The sequence below is a fragment of the Thamnophis sirtalis genome, unplaced genomic scaffold, assembly GCF_051295495.1.
Source record: "Thamnophis sirtalis isolate CommonGarterSnake01/CBP01778 unplaced genomic scaffold, rThaSir2_p1.2 scaffold_9, whole genome shotgun sequence".
Classification (NCBI taxonomy): Eukaryota; Metazoa; Chordata; class Lepidosauria; order Squamata; family Natricidae; genus Thamnophis; species Thamnophis sirtalis.
The window spans coordinates 53,604,742-53,620,515 of NW_028261389.1; the positions used below are offsets into that span (position 1 = coordinate 53,604,742).

Here is a 15,774-nt window from a genome sequence, read left to right on the forward strand (position 1 = left end):
CAGCATTTTTCGGAGTATACCCAAAAAAGTGGGTGAAAACTTAGGTGCATCTTGTAGATTGAATATGCGAGTTTTTGGCCTCCCGAATTCTCCATGTGCCCGTTTTCACCCTCCCCTGCCCCCAGAACCCCCCTGCAGTGCTCCACAGGTCCTGTTTCTGCCAGATGAATATGTTCTGTTGTTTCCAAGTCTTCAACCCATTTGTTGTATATTTTCCTAAGGGATTGCTTTGATACCCTTTCTTCCCATATTAATATACCACTTTTCTGGCGAGGGGTTGGAGGGGGTGTTCTATAAATTAGATATGATATGCAAATCTAAAAATAAAATCAAACCATCTGTAATTTTCAATACATAAATATTTCCAAAAGAAATAATTGACTTTTTCCATCATTACAGTATTTCAGGAAAATTTACCTGTACTCACTCCACAAATGTAGTCAAAAAGTTGATGAATAGGCTTCCCAGTGAGCTCTTCTAATTTACGAAGAGTCTGAAGTGCCACTAGGCCCCTAAAGAATATGAGAAATGGGCTGTTATGCAAGTTACCATTTAAGCAAAAACCAAGCATTTAATACAGTAGTTCTTAGGAGGAGTTTTACAATCGATTACGTAGGGTTAAACCAGTAATATTCCGCTGAGTTGTTGCACAATATATCCTACGCACTCCATCCCAAAAGACAGTTTGGGAATTCACTAGAACAGACTTGGGGATGTATGATATGATGGGATAGGAAGACAAAGAGATTTATTGATGAACCAACTAATGCAGTGAGGGTGAACCTTTTCGGCATCGAGTGCCCAAACCGGAATGTGTGTGCGTGTGCATGCACGCTGGAGTGTCAGAAACACGAAGACCAGCTGGCTGTCATGCACATGCCTGTTTTGGGGGCATTTTCAGGCTGCTTTTTGAGCTGTTTTCAGGCCATTTTTCAGGCAGTTTTCCAGTGCTCCAGCGCCTGTGAAGACCAGCTGACTGGCCTGCCAGAATGCAGAAGAGCCGCTGGCAATGGCACACATGCCCACAGAGAGGGGTCTGTGTGCCACCTCTGGCACGTGTGCCATAGGTTCCCCATCATGGAACTAATGTATCCACAATCTTGAACATCTATCAAAACTATACATTTTTACTTAAAAATAAGTCCCACTAAAGCTTACCTTAATAAAGGTAGGGTTCATGGATTTACAATTTATTAATTAAAATGTTTAGTATGAAGCAAAAATTCCACAAGGTTAAATTTTTATTAAGCAAAAATTTCCAGAACTATGCACCACATACTATATTTCATAAACAGGGAATAGATAAAAGGAGAGTATTAAACATGTTTTGACCAATATTGAAGACAAACTTATATTAATTTGGGTCTTATGTACTTTCTTTTATTCTGTGCAATTTGCCTACAAACATTTATTTTTTACAGGATCCAATCTGGGTTGGTCATTGGGACCAGAGGTTTTGTCTTCTGAGTTTTCGGACTCGTGCTGGAGCCCATCTTCAGGGAATTTGTCTCTAGCAGAGTGTGCTTATCTTTTTCCTTTGTTCTGTAACCAATGTCAATGTACTAACACAATAGTGATAAAATATTTTAAATACCAACATTTATTTATTCATTGATAAATCAATATGGTCTAGCTTTCATGTAAACTTCCAATGCTTTTACAATTAAATATTCAGCACAATGTTTTCAGCCATGCTGTCAGATGTCTTTTAGAACAGTTCCTTGAGAGTTAGCCTGAGATACAGGACCGATGGGAAACTGTTCAATCTGTAAAAACTCCAGGCTGTCACCAAGATAAAGGAGACTGTGCTATGTAACCACCTCTTTGCTGACGACTGTGCCCTGAATGCTAGATCAGAACAGGAAATGCAAGTCAGCATGGACAAATTCGCAGCAGCATGTGACAACTTTGGCCTCCTCATCAACATAAAGAAGACTGAAGTGATGTATCAGCCAGCTCCAAAAGCTCAACACCAAGAGCCCACCATCACAGTGAAGGGACAAAAGCTGCAAGCAGTGGACCAATTTACATACCTTGGCAGCACCCTCTCCCATGCAGTAGCAATTGACATTGAGGTTAACCGCAGAATCGCCAAGGCAAGCTCTGCATTTGGCAGGCTACTGACCAACATGTGGGACCACCATGAAATAAGCCTTGCTACAAAGCTCAAAGTCTACCAAGCAGTAGTTCTAACTACCCTGATGTATGACAGTGAGACTTGGACTATAAGCAATTGAACCATTTCCACATGATCTGCTTCTGCAGAATTCTGAGGATCTGGTGGCAGGACAAGGTGCCAGACACCATAGCAGGTCATGTTGTAAGAATGGCAGACCATTGCATCCCTAAACAGCTCCTCTATGGTGAGCTGTCTCAAGGAAAGCAATTGCAAAGGGGACAAAGGAAATGATATAAAGACATGTTGAAAGCCTCCTTCAAGTCCCTGGATATTGACACCACCTCCTGGAAAAACCTAGCACATGATTGATCGACGTGGCGTACGCTTATCTACCAAGGCTGCCAGACATCTGAAGACAGAACCACCATAGCACAAGAGAAGCGAGTACTCTGCAAAACCAGAGCTGCAAATGCTGCAACAATGATGCCCACACATTTGCCCTACATGTGGCAGAACATTTCATGCCCCTATAGGCCTTACTGGCCACCTGCAGACTGTGGACAGCCCACAACCTGTAAGATGTCAACGTCCTCTATGAACATGATGGACAAACATCATCATTACAATTAAATATATAAAATATAATAGTAAAAACAATCCAATTAAAGTCTAAATCAAGAATTAAGACTTCTGGTTGATGTTGTAGCAGGAACGGCTTGAAAATAGCGGAGCTCTGTTGGGTTCTATGAAATGCAGCCGGCAAGCAGACCCTATGGAGTCAAACCCGCATGGAGGGATGATGAAGAAAGGAGAGAAAGGAAACTGCAATTTCCTTGTTGATCTGAAGAAAGCGCTCCCAAACGGCAGCAGGCACGACAGCCATTTTGGTCTGTCATCAGCTGGGACAACTGGGACAATAAAATCTTGTACTGGAGCAGTGAGTGGACAGAACAGTGAAACTGGGTGAGATACCTTCCAATATTTATCCTAAAGATTTAATCTAAGTTAAAAATTATAAAATAACAATCTCCAAATAGTAAGAAAGTGGTTATAGGATTTCTGGAGAAGGGTCAAAGACTAAAAATCAAAGAGAAAGACTAAAAATTAAAGACTCAGATGCAAAGAAATATTTAAAGGATGTTTTAAACCATAAAAAACCTGGAAAAAGTCAAATAACATTGTGAAAATTGATTATTGGGAGAAATTGCCTTTCTAAACTCCATCTTTAACCACCCTGAATGGCTGTTTTTGATTTTTACACTCTGTTGAATACTGGAATTGGGAGCAGGGGAGCCATCTACTGGAGGAAGAAGATTAACATGTGAAATCTGAAAGGAGAGAAAGCAAAAAACACTTGGATGGCTATTTGACCTTGACTTTATCTTAGAAGGCGATTTGGAGGTTAGCCATCACTGGTCTATTGGGTCGTCCCAGGTCCTTAGCTCAGCTTTTCATCTGGCTACCTGTTCTGTCCCCTCCTTCCCAGCTCGTTAACAAACACAGGCAGGCAAACTTAAACAGGACTTGTCTTTTATCAGTTTTCAGTTGAAACTGGCTTCGAGCCCAGAAATAACATAAACAGAACTCTCCGATAAGAATTCAAAACAAAATCTCTTACAAACGCTGCAGTTCTTCCACCCTCTGCACGGATCAGGTTTACATGAAATACCAAAGCACTTTTCCAAGTGTAACAGGCTTAATCACGATTAATAAGCAAGCAATATTGTACCAGACACGGAACACACGAAGGAACGACGTTGACTCCAGCAACTGGGGCGTGGCAGCATCCTTCCTTTTATCTCCCAAACTTCCTCCCACAAGCCCCAGCTGCATACTGAATTTTTGTATCCCGAAAAAACTCTCAGCAGAACTGCTGAGTCACAACACTGAATTTTGTATCCCGAAAAACCTCTCAGCAGAACTGCTGAGTCACAACACTATCCCCCACCGCAGGGCCCTTTCCCCGGGGTCCGATGGTCGGGATGACGTGTCCCCAAGATGACCCGCAACCATTTCCCTTGGTGCCTTTTTCATGAATCCCAAACCTCTGGAGGCATAGCCCCCTTGAATCAGAACTCTTTCAGTATCCGGTGGCCACCATGTTTCCTTCTGCCCTTCCCGGCGTCGACACCCCATCCAGGGACATCCACCCTCCACAAGCCTGACTCACCACCCCTCCTACCGTCGGAGGTTGACGGCAGCTCTACCGACTTCGGCCGAGCCTTAACACCCTGTCCAGGGTCCTCCACCCTCTGCACGGCCGACCCACCACGCAATCCCCTCCCGCAGAGCATTCCCCCGGCTTCGATGACCGGGGTGTGGCCCAGAAGGGTTGGTGACAGCCTCCCCAGAACACGGTTCAAGACCCCGGCACCCCACCGGGAACCCAGAGACAAAGTCCAGTGCTGCGGGAACCGTAGTCGACAAAGTCTGGAATCTCGGCGGAGTTCTTGTAGACCTGGCCCAATGACACTGGGCACATGACTTCACGCACCTCCATACATCATCTTTCAGATGGGGCCACCAAAATTGGCGCAACGTCCGAACAAACCCCCAATGTCTTGATGCAGATGCGCAATGAATCTGCGAGAGCACCTGTCAACGGATGTGCCCTGCGGGAACATACAGCCGGCCCCGACACTTCAAAAGATCCCCTTCCAAAGTCCATGGGGACACCGGCCTCACTTCCGCCTTTTGTCGCTCCACCCAGTCGTCATCCCGCTGCGCATCCCGTACCAGAGACTGCATGCTCCCGGGTTGACAAACGGCAGTGCAGGTTGCAACGGGTAGAACAGTCCAAGGTGGAAGCGAGTTCGCAGGGTCGGAGTTCTTTACTTGACTCGGCAGGGCCTCCGCCCTGGGACTCCACACACCCCGAACGCAAGCTATCCTGTGCGAATGGGGTAACACGGCCGCACCAACATGCTGGTTGTCCGACTTGATCGTGCGTTGCTGAGGGATGGTTGCAGTCCGCACAACCCTTCTGTTCTTCTTGGGGCAGCTCCCTGCCAAGTGTCCAAGATCCACGCAGTAAAAACACAACCCCTCCGCATGTCTTCTGTCCATCTCTGTCCGTGACACCCGAGGTCGGACAGCACCCAACTCCATGGGCTCCTCCCAGTCCACTGCAGTCTCTTGCTGAACTGGCATGCTGGTGGGTTCCTGGAATACCCGGCAAGGCCTTCGCCTCTGCAGCCGGGCGTCTATCCGGAGGCACAGGTGGACTAACGCGTCCAACGTCGGTGGCCTGTCCACCCTCGCCAGTTCATCCTGCAAAGCCTCAGACAATCCATCTTGGAACGTGTCCATTAAAGCAGGTTCATTCCATGTGGAATCTTGGCTACGTAGCCTGAGTTCAGACACATATTCCTGCAATGACCCAGTTCCCTGCTGCAGTGATTTCAAACTTCTGGCAGCTGTTTCCCCTTTGATCGGATCTTCAAACATCTGTCTGAAATGCTGGCAGAAGCCCTGGAAGTCATCCAGCAGAGGGCTCTGTTGCACTAACAAGGGAGTGGCCCAACGGGCAGCCGTGCCTGAGAGCAAGCTGATAATGAATCCCACCTTCATCCGGTCAGTGGGAAAGTCCTCCGCTCTCAGGCTCAAGAACAGCTGGCATTGTCCCAGAAATGCAGTAAACATTGCCAAACTTCCATCATATTTATCTGGCATGGCAATTGGACACTTCCTCCTTGGCTGGGGGGGTCTTGCAGCTCTCTGCAGCTGCTGGATTTGATCCGACAGGACAGCCATTTGCTGCGCGAGTTGCATCTGTGTAGCCTGTAATTGTTCCATAGTTAATGAAATGGAGGTTTATTTGGCTGGAGTCAATCTGTTCTGACCCCCCCCCCTTGACGGCTCGTTAACAAACACAGGCAGGCAAACTTAAAAAGGACTTGTCTTTATCAGTTTTCAGTTCAAACTGGCTTCGAGCCCAGAAATAACATAAACATAACTCTCCGATAAGAATTCAAAACAAAAGCTATTACAAATGCTGCAGTTCTTCCACCCTCTGCATGGATCAGGTTTACATGAAATACCAAAGCACTTGTCCAAGTGTAACAGGCTTAATCACAGTTAATAAGCAAGCAATATTGTACCAGACACGGAACACACGAAGGAACAACGTTGACTCCAGCAACTGGGGCGTGGCAGCATCCTTCCTTTTATCTCCCAAACTTCCTCCCACAAGCCCCAGGTGCATACTGAATTTTGTATCCCGAAAAAACTCTCAGCAGAACTGCTGAGTCACAACACTACCAATGGGGGGGGGCAGAGCATCTGAACGCCATGGTAGAGCAGTACCTGAGGTGTTATGTGAACTATCAGCAGTCCAATTAGGTGGACCTCTTGCCTTTCGCTGAGGTCGTGTATTGCTGTTCACAGTAGCACTGGATTAACTCCATTCAAAGTAATGAGCGGCATGGACTTCATTCCAATGTCAGAATATCCAAGGGATTCCCCCCCCCCCAATCTCAATTAGCTGGACAGACTGGCTGTCGATGCTAAAAGCAGCATGGAAAATGTCAAGAAAGTGCTAGCTAAAGCGGCACAGACATATAAAAAATGCAGACAAACACTAAGCCCCACATTGACCATTCCAGGTTGGGGGGGGGGGTGTCTACATTTCCACAAAATACTTGAGGTTAAAACTCCCCAGTAAGAAGCTGGGGCCCAGGTTCATGGGGCCATTCCCCATAGTGAAGATCATCAAACCAGTCATGGTGCAATTAAAATTGCCCCAACTGCTAGAGAAGATACATCTGGTATTCCATAGCAGCCTCTTAAAATCTGTAGCCAGGTTTACTCCGAGACCATTATCCTGTGACCCCCAGACCCAGTGGTCATAGGGAGCCAAACCCATTATGAGGTGCAATGAATCCTCGACCCCAGTAGCACAGGAGACAACTCCAATACCTAATCAAGTGGAAGGGCTATCCCTTATCAGAGGCGTCTTGGGTAAAGAGTAGAAATATCCAAGCTGACCGCTTCATAGCTAAATTCCACGAAGACAAGGTCTCCTGGTCTGTGGTTGGCTTCCTGTGGGGGAGGATTTCATGATCTAAAATGACAGCTGTGTTGTACCATGTCTGTATGTAATCTGGTACTCTCCTGATGCCACAGGCCTGTGTGAGATCCAGGTCCAGGGCCTCCTTAAAAGTAGGCACCAGGAGGCCTTCTGGCCAGTCTCTTAGTTTTCCAGCGTCTTCGAAATTCCCAAATTAGTTCTTTCAAGGGTCAGCTGGCTTGCTTCAATTCCTTAATTTGAGTCGCCACTTCCATGGTTTTTTTTTTCCAATCAAATTTTTATTTTTTTATAATCTTTATACATATCAGTGTGTGAATGGTATGGTAACTGGGTAACATACATTTCAGTACACATAAATATAGTCTTATTATTCCTAAATATTACATTTCATTTCCATTATTTCATATTATTTATATATGCCTTTTATTATCACCTTTCATTTCTGAACCATCTTTCTGCCCTTTTATATATCTTAACATATTAATATATAATTATTATTATTCCCCACGATTTTCTATTCGTATATTAACTTTTCCCCCTTTCATATCGCTATAACATTCAAAGAAGTGTTTTCCACCTATTTTGTTGTTCATATTTCCTTAGTTAAATCAAAGTTCCATCCTTCATTCTTCCATTATTCAATATCTCCTTATACAGTTTTAGTATTAATCACAATCATATACATTAAGAGTACTTCTATTCATATTCTTTCCAATTCTCCAATCCATATAATTCTACTATTAATACACAGGTTTAAATTAATATATATTTATATATATTTACCTAGTTGCCCATTGTTAAGTTCTAACCTTTCACTGCTATTCATATTTTTATACGTATTTAGTAGTACAGTCATTCAAAAATCTATTTTTCCAATTTTTCATATCCATTTATGTTAAAACATTATCCTGACATCTATCACACTGCTAAAATAATAATCCAACCTGTATAGTTCTAATATTAATACACATTATTGAAATATATTCATAAAAAATATTATTTTACTCTATTTTCCCTTATCTATTATCTCTTACCCACATCCGAACCTTTAATCTTATTTTCTTTTTAATTTTCCTCCCAAATTAGTCCCTTAGGTCTTTTATTCCTTCTATTTGACTATGCAATCTAACTTTTCCCCAACTTTACCTTTTCCCACAGTCTAATTCCAGAACTATCCATTCCGCCTCTGTGGGGATGTTTTTCTGTCTCAATGGTTGGCACTGCTCCAGAAGTGATGTGCCAGTGCCTGGAGGCTGTTAGGGTCTGGATGGGAGCAAACAAGTTGGCACTCAATCCAGACAAAACCGAGGGGCTTCTGATGTTCCCTCCCAAAGACTGGCCAATTATTCCATCTCTCAGGCTGGGGGGTGAAATTATGCGCCCCTCAGAGAGGGTTCGCAATTTGGGAGTCCTCTTGGATCCCCAGCTGACTTTAGAACACCATTTGTCGGCTGTGACCAGGGGGACCTTTGTCCAGGTTTGCCTGGTGTACCAATTGCGACCCTACCTGGATCGGGAGGCCCTTCAGACAGTCACTCACGCCCTTGTGACCTCAAGACTGGATTATTGTAACGCGCTCTACATGGGACTGCCCTTGAAGAGTGTTCGAAGACTACAGTTAGTCCAGAACGCAGCCGCGCGAGCGATTGTGGGTGCACCCAGGTACACCCACGTCACACCTATCCTCCGTGAGCTGCACTGGCTACCCATTAGTCTCCGGATCCACTTCAACGTGCTGGTCGCTACCTATAAAGCCCTACATGGCATCGGACCTGGGTACCTGAGAGACCGCCTCCTGCCGATTACCTCCCATAGACCGATTAGATCTCACAGGTTAGGTCTCCTCCGGATTCCATCCGCCAGCCAATGTCGGCTGGTGACTCCCCGGGGGAGAGCCTTCTCTGTTGCAGCTCCAGCCCTCTGGAATGACCTCCCCGTGGAGATCCGGACCCTGACTACCCTCCCGGCCTTCCGCAAAGCCACCAAGTCCTGGCTGCTCCAGCAGGCCGGGGGGCTTGTGAAACATCCAGTCCCACGGAAACTGTGACTGTTGCGGTTTTTTTTAAAGTGTTGTCTTTGTCTATTTATTTCCCCTTCCCTTGTCAATTGTGAGCCGCCCGGAGTCCTTCGGGAGTGGGCGGCATACAAGACAAATAAATACAAATACAAATACCTTTAGTATGGCAATCTACTGCATCTGTGTGGATTGAACAATGGCCTTTAACGCAAGAAAAACTTATAGCCTTACATGAGTTAGTGAGAGAACAGCTAGCTGCTAACCACATTGAACCCACCTACAAGTCCATTTAATACGCCAGTTTTTTGTAATAAAGAAGAAATCTGGTAAATGGAGGCTTCTTCATGATCTCAGGGCCATTAATGCAATCCTACCACAAATGGGGCCACTACAATGTGGCACCCCAAATCCAAACATGATTCCTAGGGAATATCAAGTTATGATCATTGATTTAAAGGATTGTTTCTTTACCATTCTATTGTGCAAAAAGGATAAGCCTCTCTTTGCCTTCACAGTTACAGTAATAAATGCTGAACAACCCACAGAGAGATATCAATGGACTGTATTACCTCAAGGCATATTAAATAGTCCTACTCTCTGTCAGCAATTTGTTGCGAGAGCTTTGAAACCTATTAGGAAAAGATATCCTCAAGCACTGGTATATCATTAATGAGAGGTCTTAAAGCAAATGAACTTTGGCAGATGGATGTAACCCAATATCCCTCTTTTGCCCCTTGGAAATATCTTCATGTAACCATTGATACTTTTTCTCATTTTATTTGGGCTACTCCTCAGAAAGGAGAAGCCACTAAACATGTTGTTAATCATTGTATTCGAACATTTGCTGTCATGGGCCTACCTTCTACGTTAAAAACAGACAATGGCCTTGCATATTGTAGATGCTCCTTTGCTGATTTTTGTGTCAAATGGCAAATTGAACATCTTTTTGGCGTACTTATAATTTTACAGGACAGGCCATAGTGGAGAGCAGGCAAATTTTACATTAAAATCTGCTTTGGATAAATATAAACAAACAGGAGGGATTACTATAGGTCTCCCTAGTAAACAGGAATGGTTGAATAAAGTTCTGTTTACTCTGAATAATCTTAATATCATAAAAAATTTATCAACTCCAGTAAATAATTTTGGAAGTATAATGAATCATCCCCAGCCACAGGTCATGTATAGATTATTGTCTAATCCTGAATGGCATGGACCCATTCCTTTATGGGGACAAGGATATGCTGCTGTGCTTGCTCCTATAGGTCCAGGTGTGGATCCCTGCTCGGTGTGTGAAACCTTGGAAGGATGGCGTGGCACCAAGGACTGAAAAACCCGATCCTGAACTTCTCACTCAGCCTGCAAAACCCTCGGCAGGATCGGGACAGAGCACTTCATCAGAAATATCAAGTGACCTAGGGACAGATTAAAACCCTCTCTGCACAGTCTAAAAAATTGTTACAGGTAAGGACATACCACAGACACCAGATAACTTTTTAGTAGCAGCATTTGCTTGTTTGAATGCTAATTCTATAACTATTATTATGTGTATTCTTTTATGTGTATATTTCCTCCTGGAATGACTACAGTGACTTTGCAAGATGGAATTCCAGAGCAAGGACTTTGGGAGCGAAATTCTTATATATGGGATTTGCAAAATATCTCTCGATTAGTAAACAAGACAGATTGCTGGATCTGCATGCACGTTCCCTCACAAGCCAAAGGAGGACCTTTAATACATGCTATTCCTTTCAATGAAACTGGATGGAAACAACGTCCTTGGTTCCCTGGAACGCTAGAAAAAGACAATGTTGATTATTCTATTTTAGCTATTGGTAGCAGAATTCAAGAAGTAGCGGCATATTGTTGGGAATTCATCAACCATACTAGGAAGGCATCTGTTGATGTTGGAAAATATCCCTATTGTAACACGACATTTGTTCTTAACACCACTATTGAGAGACCTAATACCTTTCTGAATGCCACTATAAGGGAACATCTTCATAACTTTACCTCTTATACATGTATAGAGATTTACATATTTTATCAAATTGGACTACTGCTTTATTTAATGCTACCATCAAATCCTTAACATTGATAAATAAAGAAATGTCACAAATTAGAGAGGTAGTTTTACAAAATTGTTATGTTTTAGATGTTATCTTAGCAGCCAAGGGTGGTGTATGTGCTTTAATCCATTCACATTGTTGTATGTATATTACTGATTATAAAGCAAATATTTCAGGCATCATTGAACACATGGAAAACATGGTTGCGGATAATCCAATTGGTTCCAATATCCCACAATCCCCATGGTCTTGGCTCCCAAATTTTGGATGGATGCGGCAAATAGTGTTCATTGTTATTTTAGTTATCATTGCTTTAATTTGCTGTTACTGCTGTATGCAATGTTTGCCTAGTTTGTTGATGGTGTTTCGTCCAAGAATTCGGCCCTCCAGATCTAAAATAATGTACGCATACAAATTATTGAAAAATAAAAATAAAAATAAAAAAGGAGGACGTGGGGATGTTTGTCTTTCTCAATGGTTGGCACATCACGTTGAGAACGCAAATATCAACATAATGAACCTTCTTTAATTAGTGTGAAACTTGAGTAATGCAACTCAGCACAATTATCATTAACCTGATCCTTCCTTAACAAAGATGAGACAACATCTGGCACGTAGGCACATTCCATCGCTCGCAACAACATCTATTTGTCTATTAACATTACTCAAACATAGCTTGCATTTTTGTCTAGCTAATCCAATCAGCACAAGTGAACTTTGATCAATTAGCTTCTGCCAGTTTCTGTCACGTAAACTGTTTTTATGACAATAAAAGGAGAGCTCTCTCAAGCTATTGGAGAGAATGCCTTCATAACCTTCTTCCTGCCTGCGTGTCTTTTCTTCATCACCACAACAACCTCCTATCTCTTTTCCCCAGTTCTCTTCCTGTTTTTCCCATTCCCTTTTTAGGTCTTTTACATTATTTCCCTCCTTTTTTAGTTCCTTAATCAGTATTAGTTTTGGTAATATCGCCTCCTTGTTACCTTTTGTTGATTTCTCTCCACTCTCCCCTCTGGTTCTTCTGGTGGCTCCATTCTTTCTTCCTTGTCTTGATCCTTGTCAACCCTTGTGTTTAGTCAATCTCTTTCTTAGTCCACTGTCCAGAGTTCATTAATTAAAAAAGCCAAACTTCCAAGTTACAATTTTAAATGTCTCATCAATAGTCAGTCCAAAAAATTTAAATTCACCAGGAGGTTATCCACGCCTCTTCAAATTACTTTATATGTTCAATAATATTCAATAATGTTCAGGGTCTCTTAACTGAAGTCCTTAGTTAGTAATCAAATCTCTAGTGGTCTTAGTGTGTCCAACATTAGTGTGTCCAACAAATACTTTCAGTCTTTTTGAATAGTTATTTCCAAGCTTGCATATTTCCCTTTTCATCAGCAGATGGCGCTCTACTTTGTCTGCTTTAGCCTCTCTGCAATGTTGACAGATCCAATTTCAATTATTTTAAATTATAAATCCAATAATTAAGCAATATTTGTAAAAAGGAATTTGGGACTTTAATTCCAGTGTTTTAAAATGCTCTCAATATCATGTCTTTTAACTTTGAGAACCAGCTTTCTATTTATCATTTAAACAGATTTTTTTTCTCCTTCAATTATCCAGTATTTTTCTCATTTGCACGGTTGCCACTTCAACAAATAGTTTTAAATATGCTCCCCCCCTGATTTCTGGGGTCATCTTTCAATAAAAATGTTTTTTCAACCAAATCACACTCAATTCACTTTCTCCACTCCAGGGCAGTCTTGGGTATTCAGGCTGTCCTTGGCTTCATGGTGGCCATTTTGGCCCCCCGCTGCTCCTCGTCTTCAGATAAGGCGGCTTTCCAAGTCAGGGAGAAGATGCGGCTCTCCTCTCCCTGCCAGGTGGTCCCGCTTTACTTCAGTACCCCTTCAGGGTAGCTATGGTCCGAATTTGGACCCTTCGACAGGGAGAGGTCGGAGCTGACTGCAGAGCTTGAGGATCAAGTTTCCAAAGATGCCGGAAGTACAATCAGAAGTCGATGGGCAATGTTGTTAAATCTAACCTGCATCAGTTGGACGAACTTGTTGGCATCTTCTAGCTTAGGGGCTCCTTCATCGTGGAGCTCAGCTATCCATTCTGATGCTTCCCCCTCGTTCATGCAGTCCGATATGGCAGAAATCAATTCCTGATCAGATGGGTACTGATTCCTATATTGGCCAATGTAATCCCAGACTTGAGATTGAGAAAATAGGCTAGCCTCCCAGGAGGAACAGCTGGTGGGGCTTGTTGCTGGGCTTGCACAGGTTGCTGGACAGGCGCCTGCTGTTGGATCAGACCTTGTTGCAGACCACCGGCACTCGTTATTGGACTTGTTGAGGGATTTTGGCCTGGGATTGCAGTTGCGGCTGGACTGCAACCTACTGTGGGGCAACAACTGGCGACTGGAAAGGAGCGAGCAGCTGGAAAGGCATCCGCTGCTGGATTGGACGTCCACTGATATTGCACCCATCCTTGGCTGGAGCAGAATGCCCACCCAGGTGGGGTCTGGCTCACTGGTGGCAATCCAAAAGCCGGTTGCGGAGGTGGGGTAGGAAGACCCCAGAAGCTTGGTTGTGGACCAAGCATTCCCTGACTGGGCTGATTCAGCAAGGCCGGTTGTTGGGTCACTTGCATCTCAGTAGTGACTGGGGCCATGTCTGGTATGGCCCGAGTTGTGAGGCTGTGGGCCAAGCCGCTATACGCAGAGTGGAAGGAAGCTGAGGCTCTGCTCCATTATGCCGGAACCTCTTGGCCCAGGAAGCTGAATGTAGGCTGCGTCACGGTCCACTTGAGCTGTTTGGTACTGGGGATTTGTGTGGCACCACTCACGCTGAGTTGGCCAAACTGCTACGGGAGGCCAGACAGCGACTGGCTGTGCAATGGTGGTGGGAATCCCCATTCTCTGGAATGCTTGTTGCGTGTCTGCTTTGGCATTCTCCACTCATGGGTCGAAGCTTATCCCACACCTGTCTGTGGTTCCAACAGCATCTCCTGGAGTGGGGGGTGATTCCCACGGCTTCGTCTTGCAGGGTCAGGTCTGGCTGCGAGGTTCACTTGGGCCCCGGATGCTTGCACCTGGCTCCCAGCAGCCTCTTCAGCTTCCACCATGGCTTGGGAAGGGGAGTAAATGGTCTCAACAAAAATTGTGAAACCATCTCCAGTGGCTCCCTCCATGGGTTTCATGTCTTCCTCCATTTTTCCTGAGTCTTTATGCTGCTTGGTTAGGGTCGACGCTTGGTCTCAGGACCCTGGACAGCACCACGGAGTTCGGGGGAGCTGGTAGAGTTGTTTAAAAGGAATTTGGGTTAATGTCAGGGTTCCAAGTAACACCCCTAACGAAAGAAGACTCCGAGGCTTGAGTTTCCTCAAAGTTCAATTTTATTAGATACATCATATTAGCACATCTGGGAAAATGGAAGTTTTCCCCACCCAAAAGGAAGTTCAAGTTCCTGCCCAGCACCCACATGTCCATTACATGATCCAATCAGGCACCATCCAACTCTGAAGATGTCTCCCAGTCACCTCATCACAGCTGCAGGGAAAGATGGCCTTGACCTTCTGAGAAAGAATTTTATTTTGACTATATATCACCAAACTCTGTATAATCCCCCCTCCCATTTTCCTACAGTAGAAAATGTGGCAGGCCTGAAATCCCAAAGTTTTGGGGGGAATCACACCCCTAAAATCTATACCTGTAATCAAACTGTCTTTGTTTTGCACAGGTTGCCTTCAGAAAGTGATGGGAGCTGAATGTCAACTCACAAAGCATCCCTGACCTGCTCTCAAGTTTCCTTCGGCAAGGGGGATGAAAAAGCAAACTTTACAGCTGCATCACGGAGCTGGCATCTCAGTCAAAACAAAGCACATTCAAACTGATACGCCGAGGTCATCTCCATGGAAACCTACAGTGATTGGAAGGAGTGACTTTTATAACCCGCGAAATTTCTTCATTGGATAATGTGACTGATGACACATATTTGGGGCGGGGAGGGAGGAAACAGGGTCAGAGGCAAAACACAAATTAACTGAAGTGAGAGTTTGCTCCACTTGGTCCATGCCGACATGAAACTTCTAATAAATAACTGGATTTCTTCTGGAGCTTGGCTTGAGGCTCACTATTTAATTACAGCATCTGTCAGAATCCTGACAGGACAATTGGGAAGGTATAAACTGGAAACTATAAAGACTGTAAAGTATGAATGTATAGCTTTTATGGACTAGAAAAGTAGGGGACTTGGAGGAACAATTTTGGGATTGATAAATTTTATTAATAATTGACTTTTTGGGAGATTTTAGATATTGGGATACTGGAATATTAGAGACACGTTGAGTAATTTTTAATATATTAATTTGGTACAAAATGACTCAGCAGGAAACAATAAAGTTTTATGAAGAAATGTTAATGATGGCTAAACATGTTTATGAAACTGTGATAAAGAATCGTAAGGAGATGATGTGATTGTCCAAAGATAAAGAAGTGAGTATAGAAGACTCTCAACAAATGGTGGGAAAAGATGAAGAGAATATTCAG

At 43.9% G+C, this 15,774-nt stretch overlaps 1 protein-coding gene across 2 annotated transcripts in view; it reads right to left on the reverse strand.

Moving 5' to 3' along the window:
* The window catches only part of PNPLA8 (patatin like domain 8, phospholipase A2), a 62,672-nt gene that overhangs the window by 35,028 nt on the left and 11,870 nt on the right, over positions 1–15,774 (reverse strand). For both annotated transcript variants that reach the window (XM_087723608.1, XM_087723607.1), the window contains one exon: positions 418–512. In XM_087723608.1, coding sequence (XP_087579734.1) covers positions 418–512 — 95 coding nt within the window. The remainder of the gene's footprint in view (positions 1–417; positions 513–15,774) is intronic.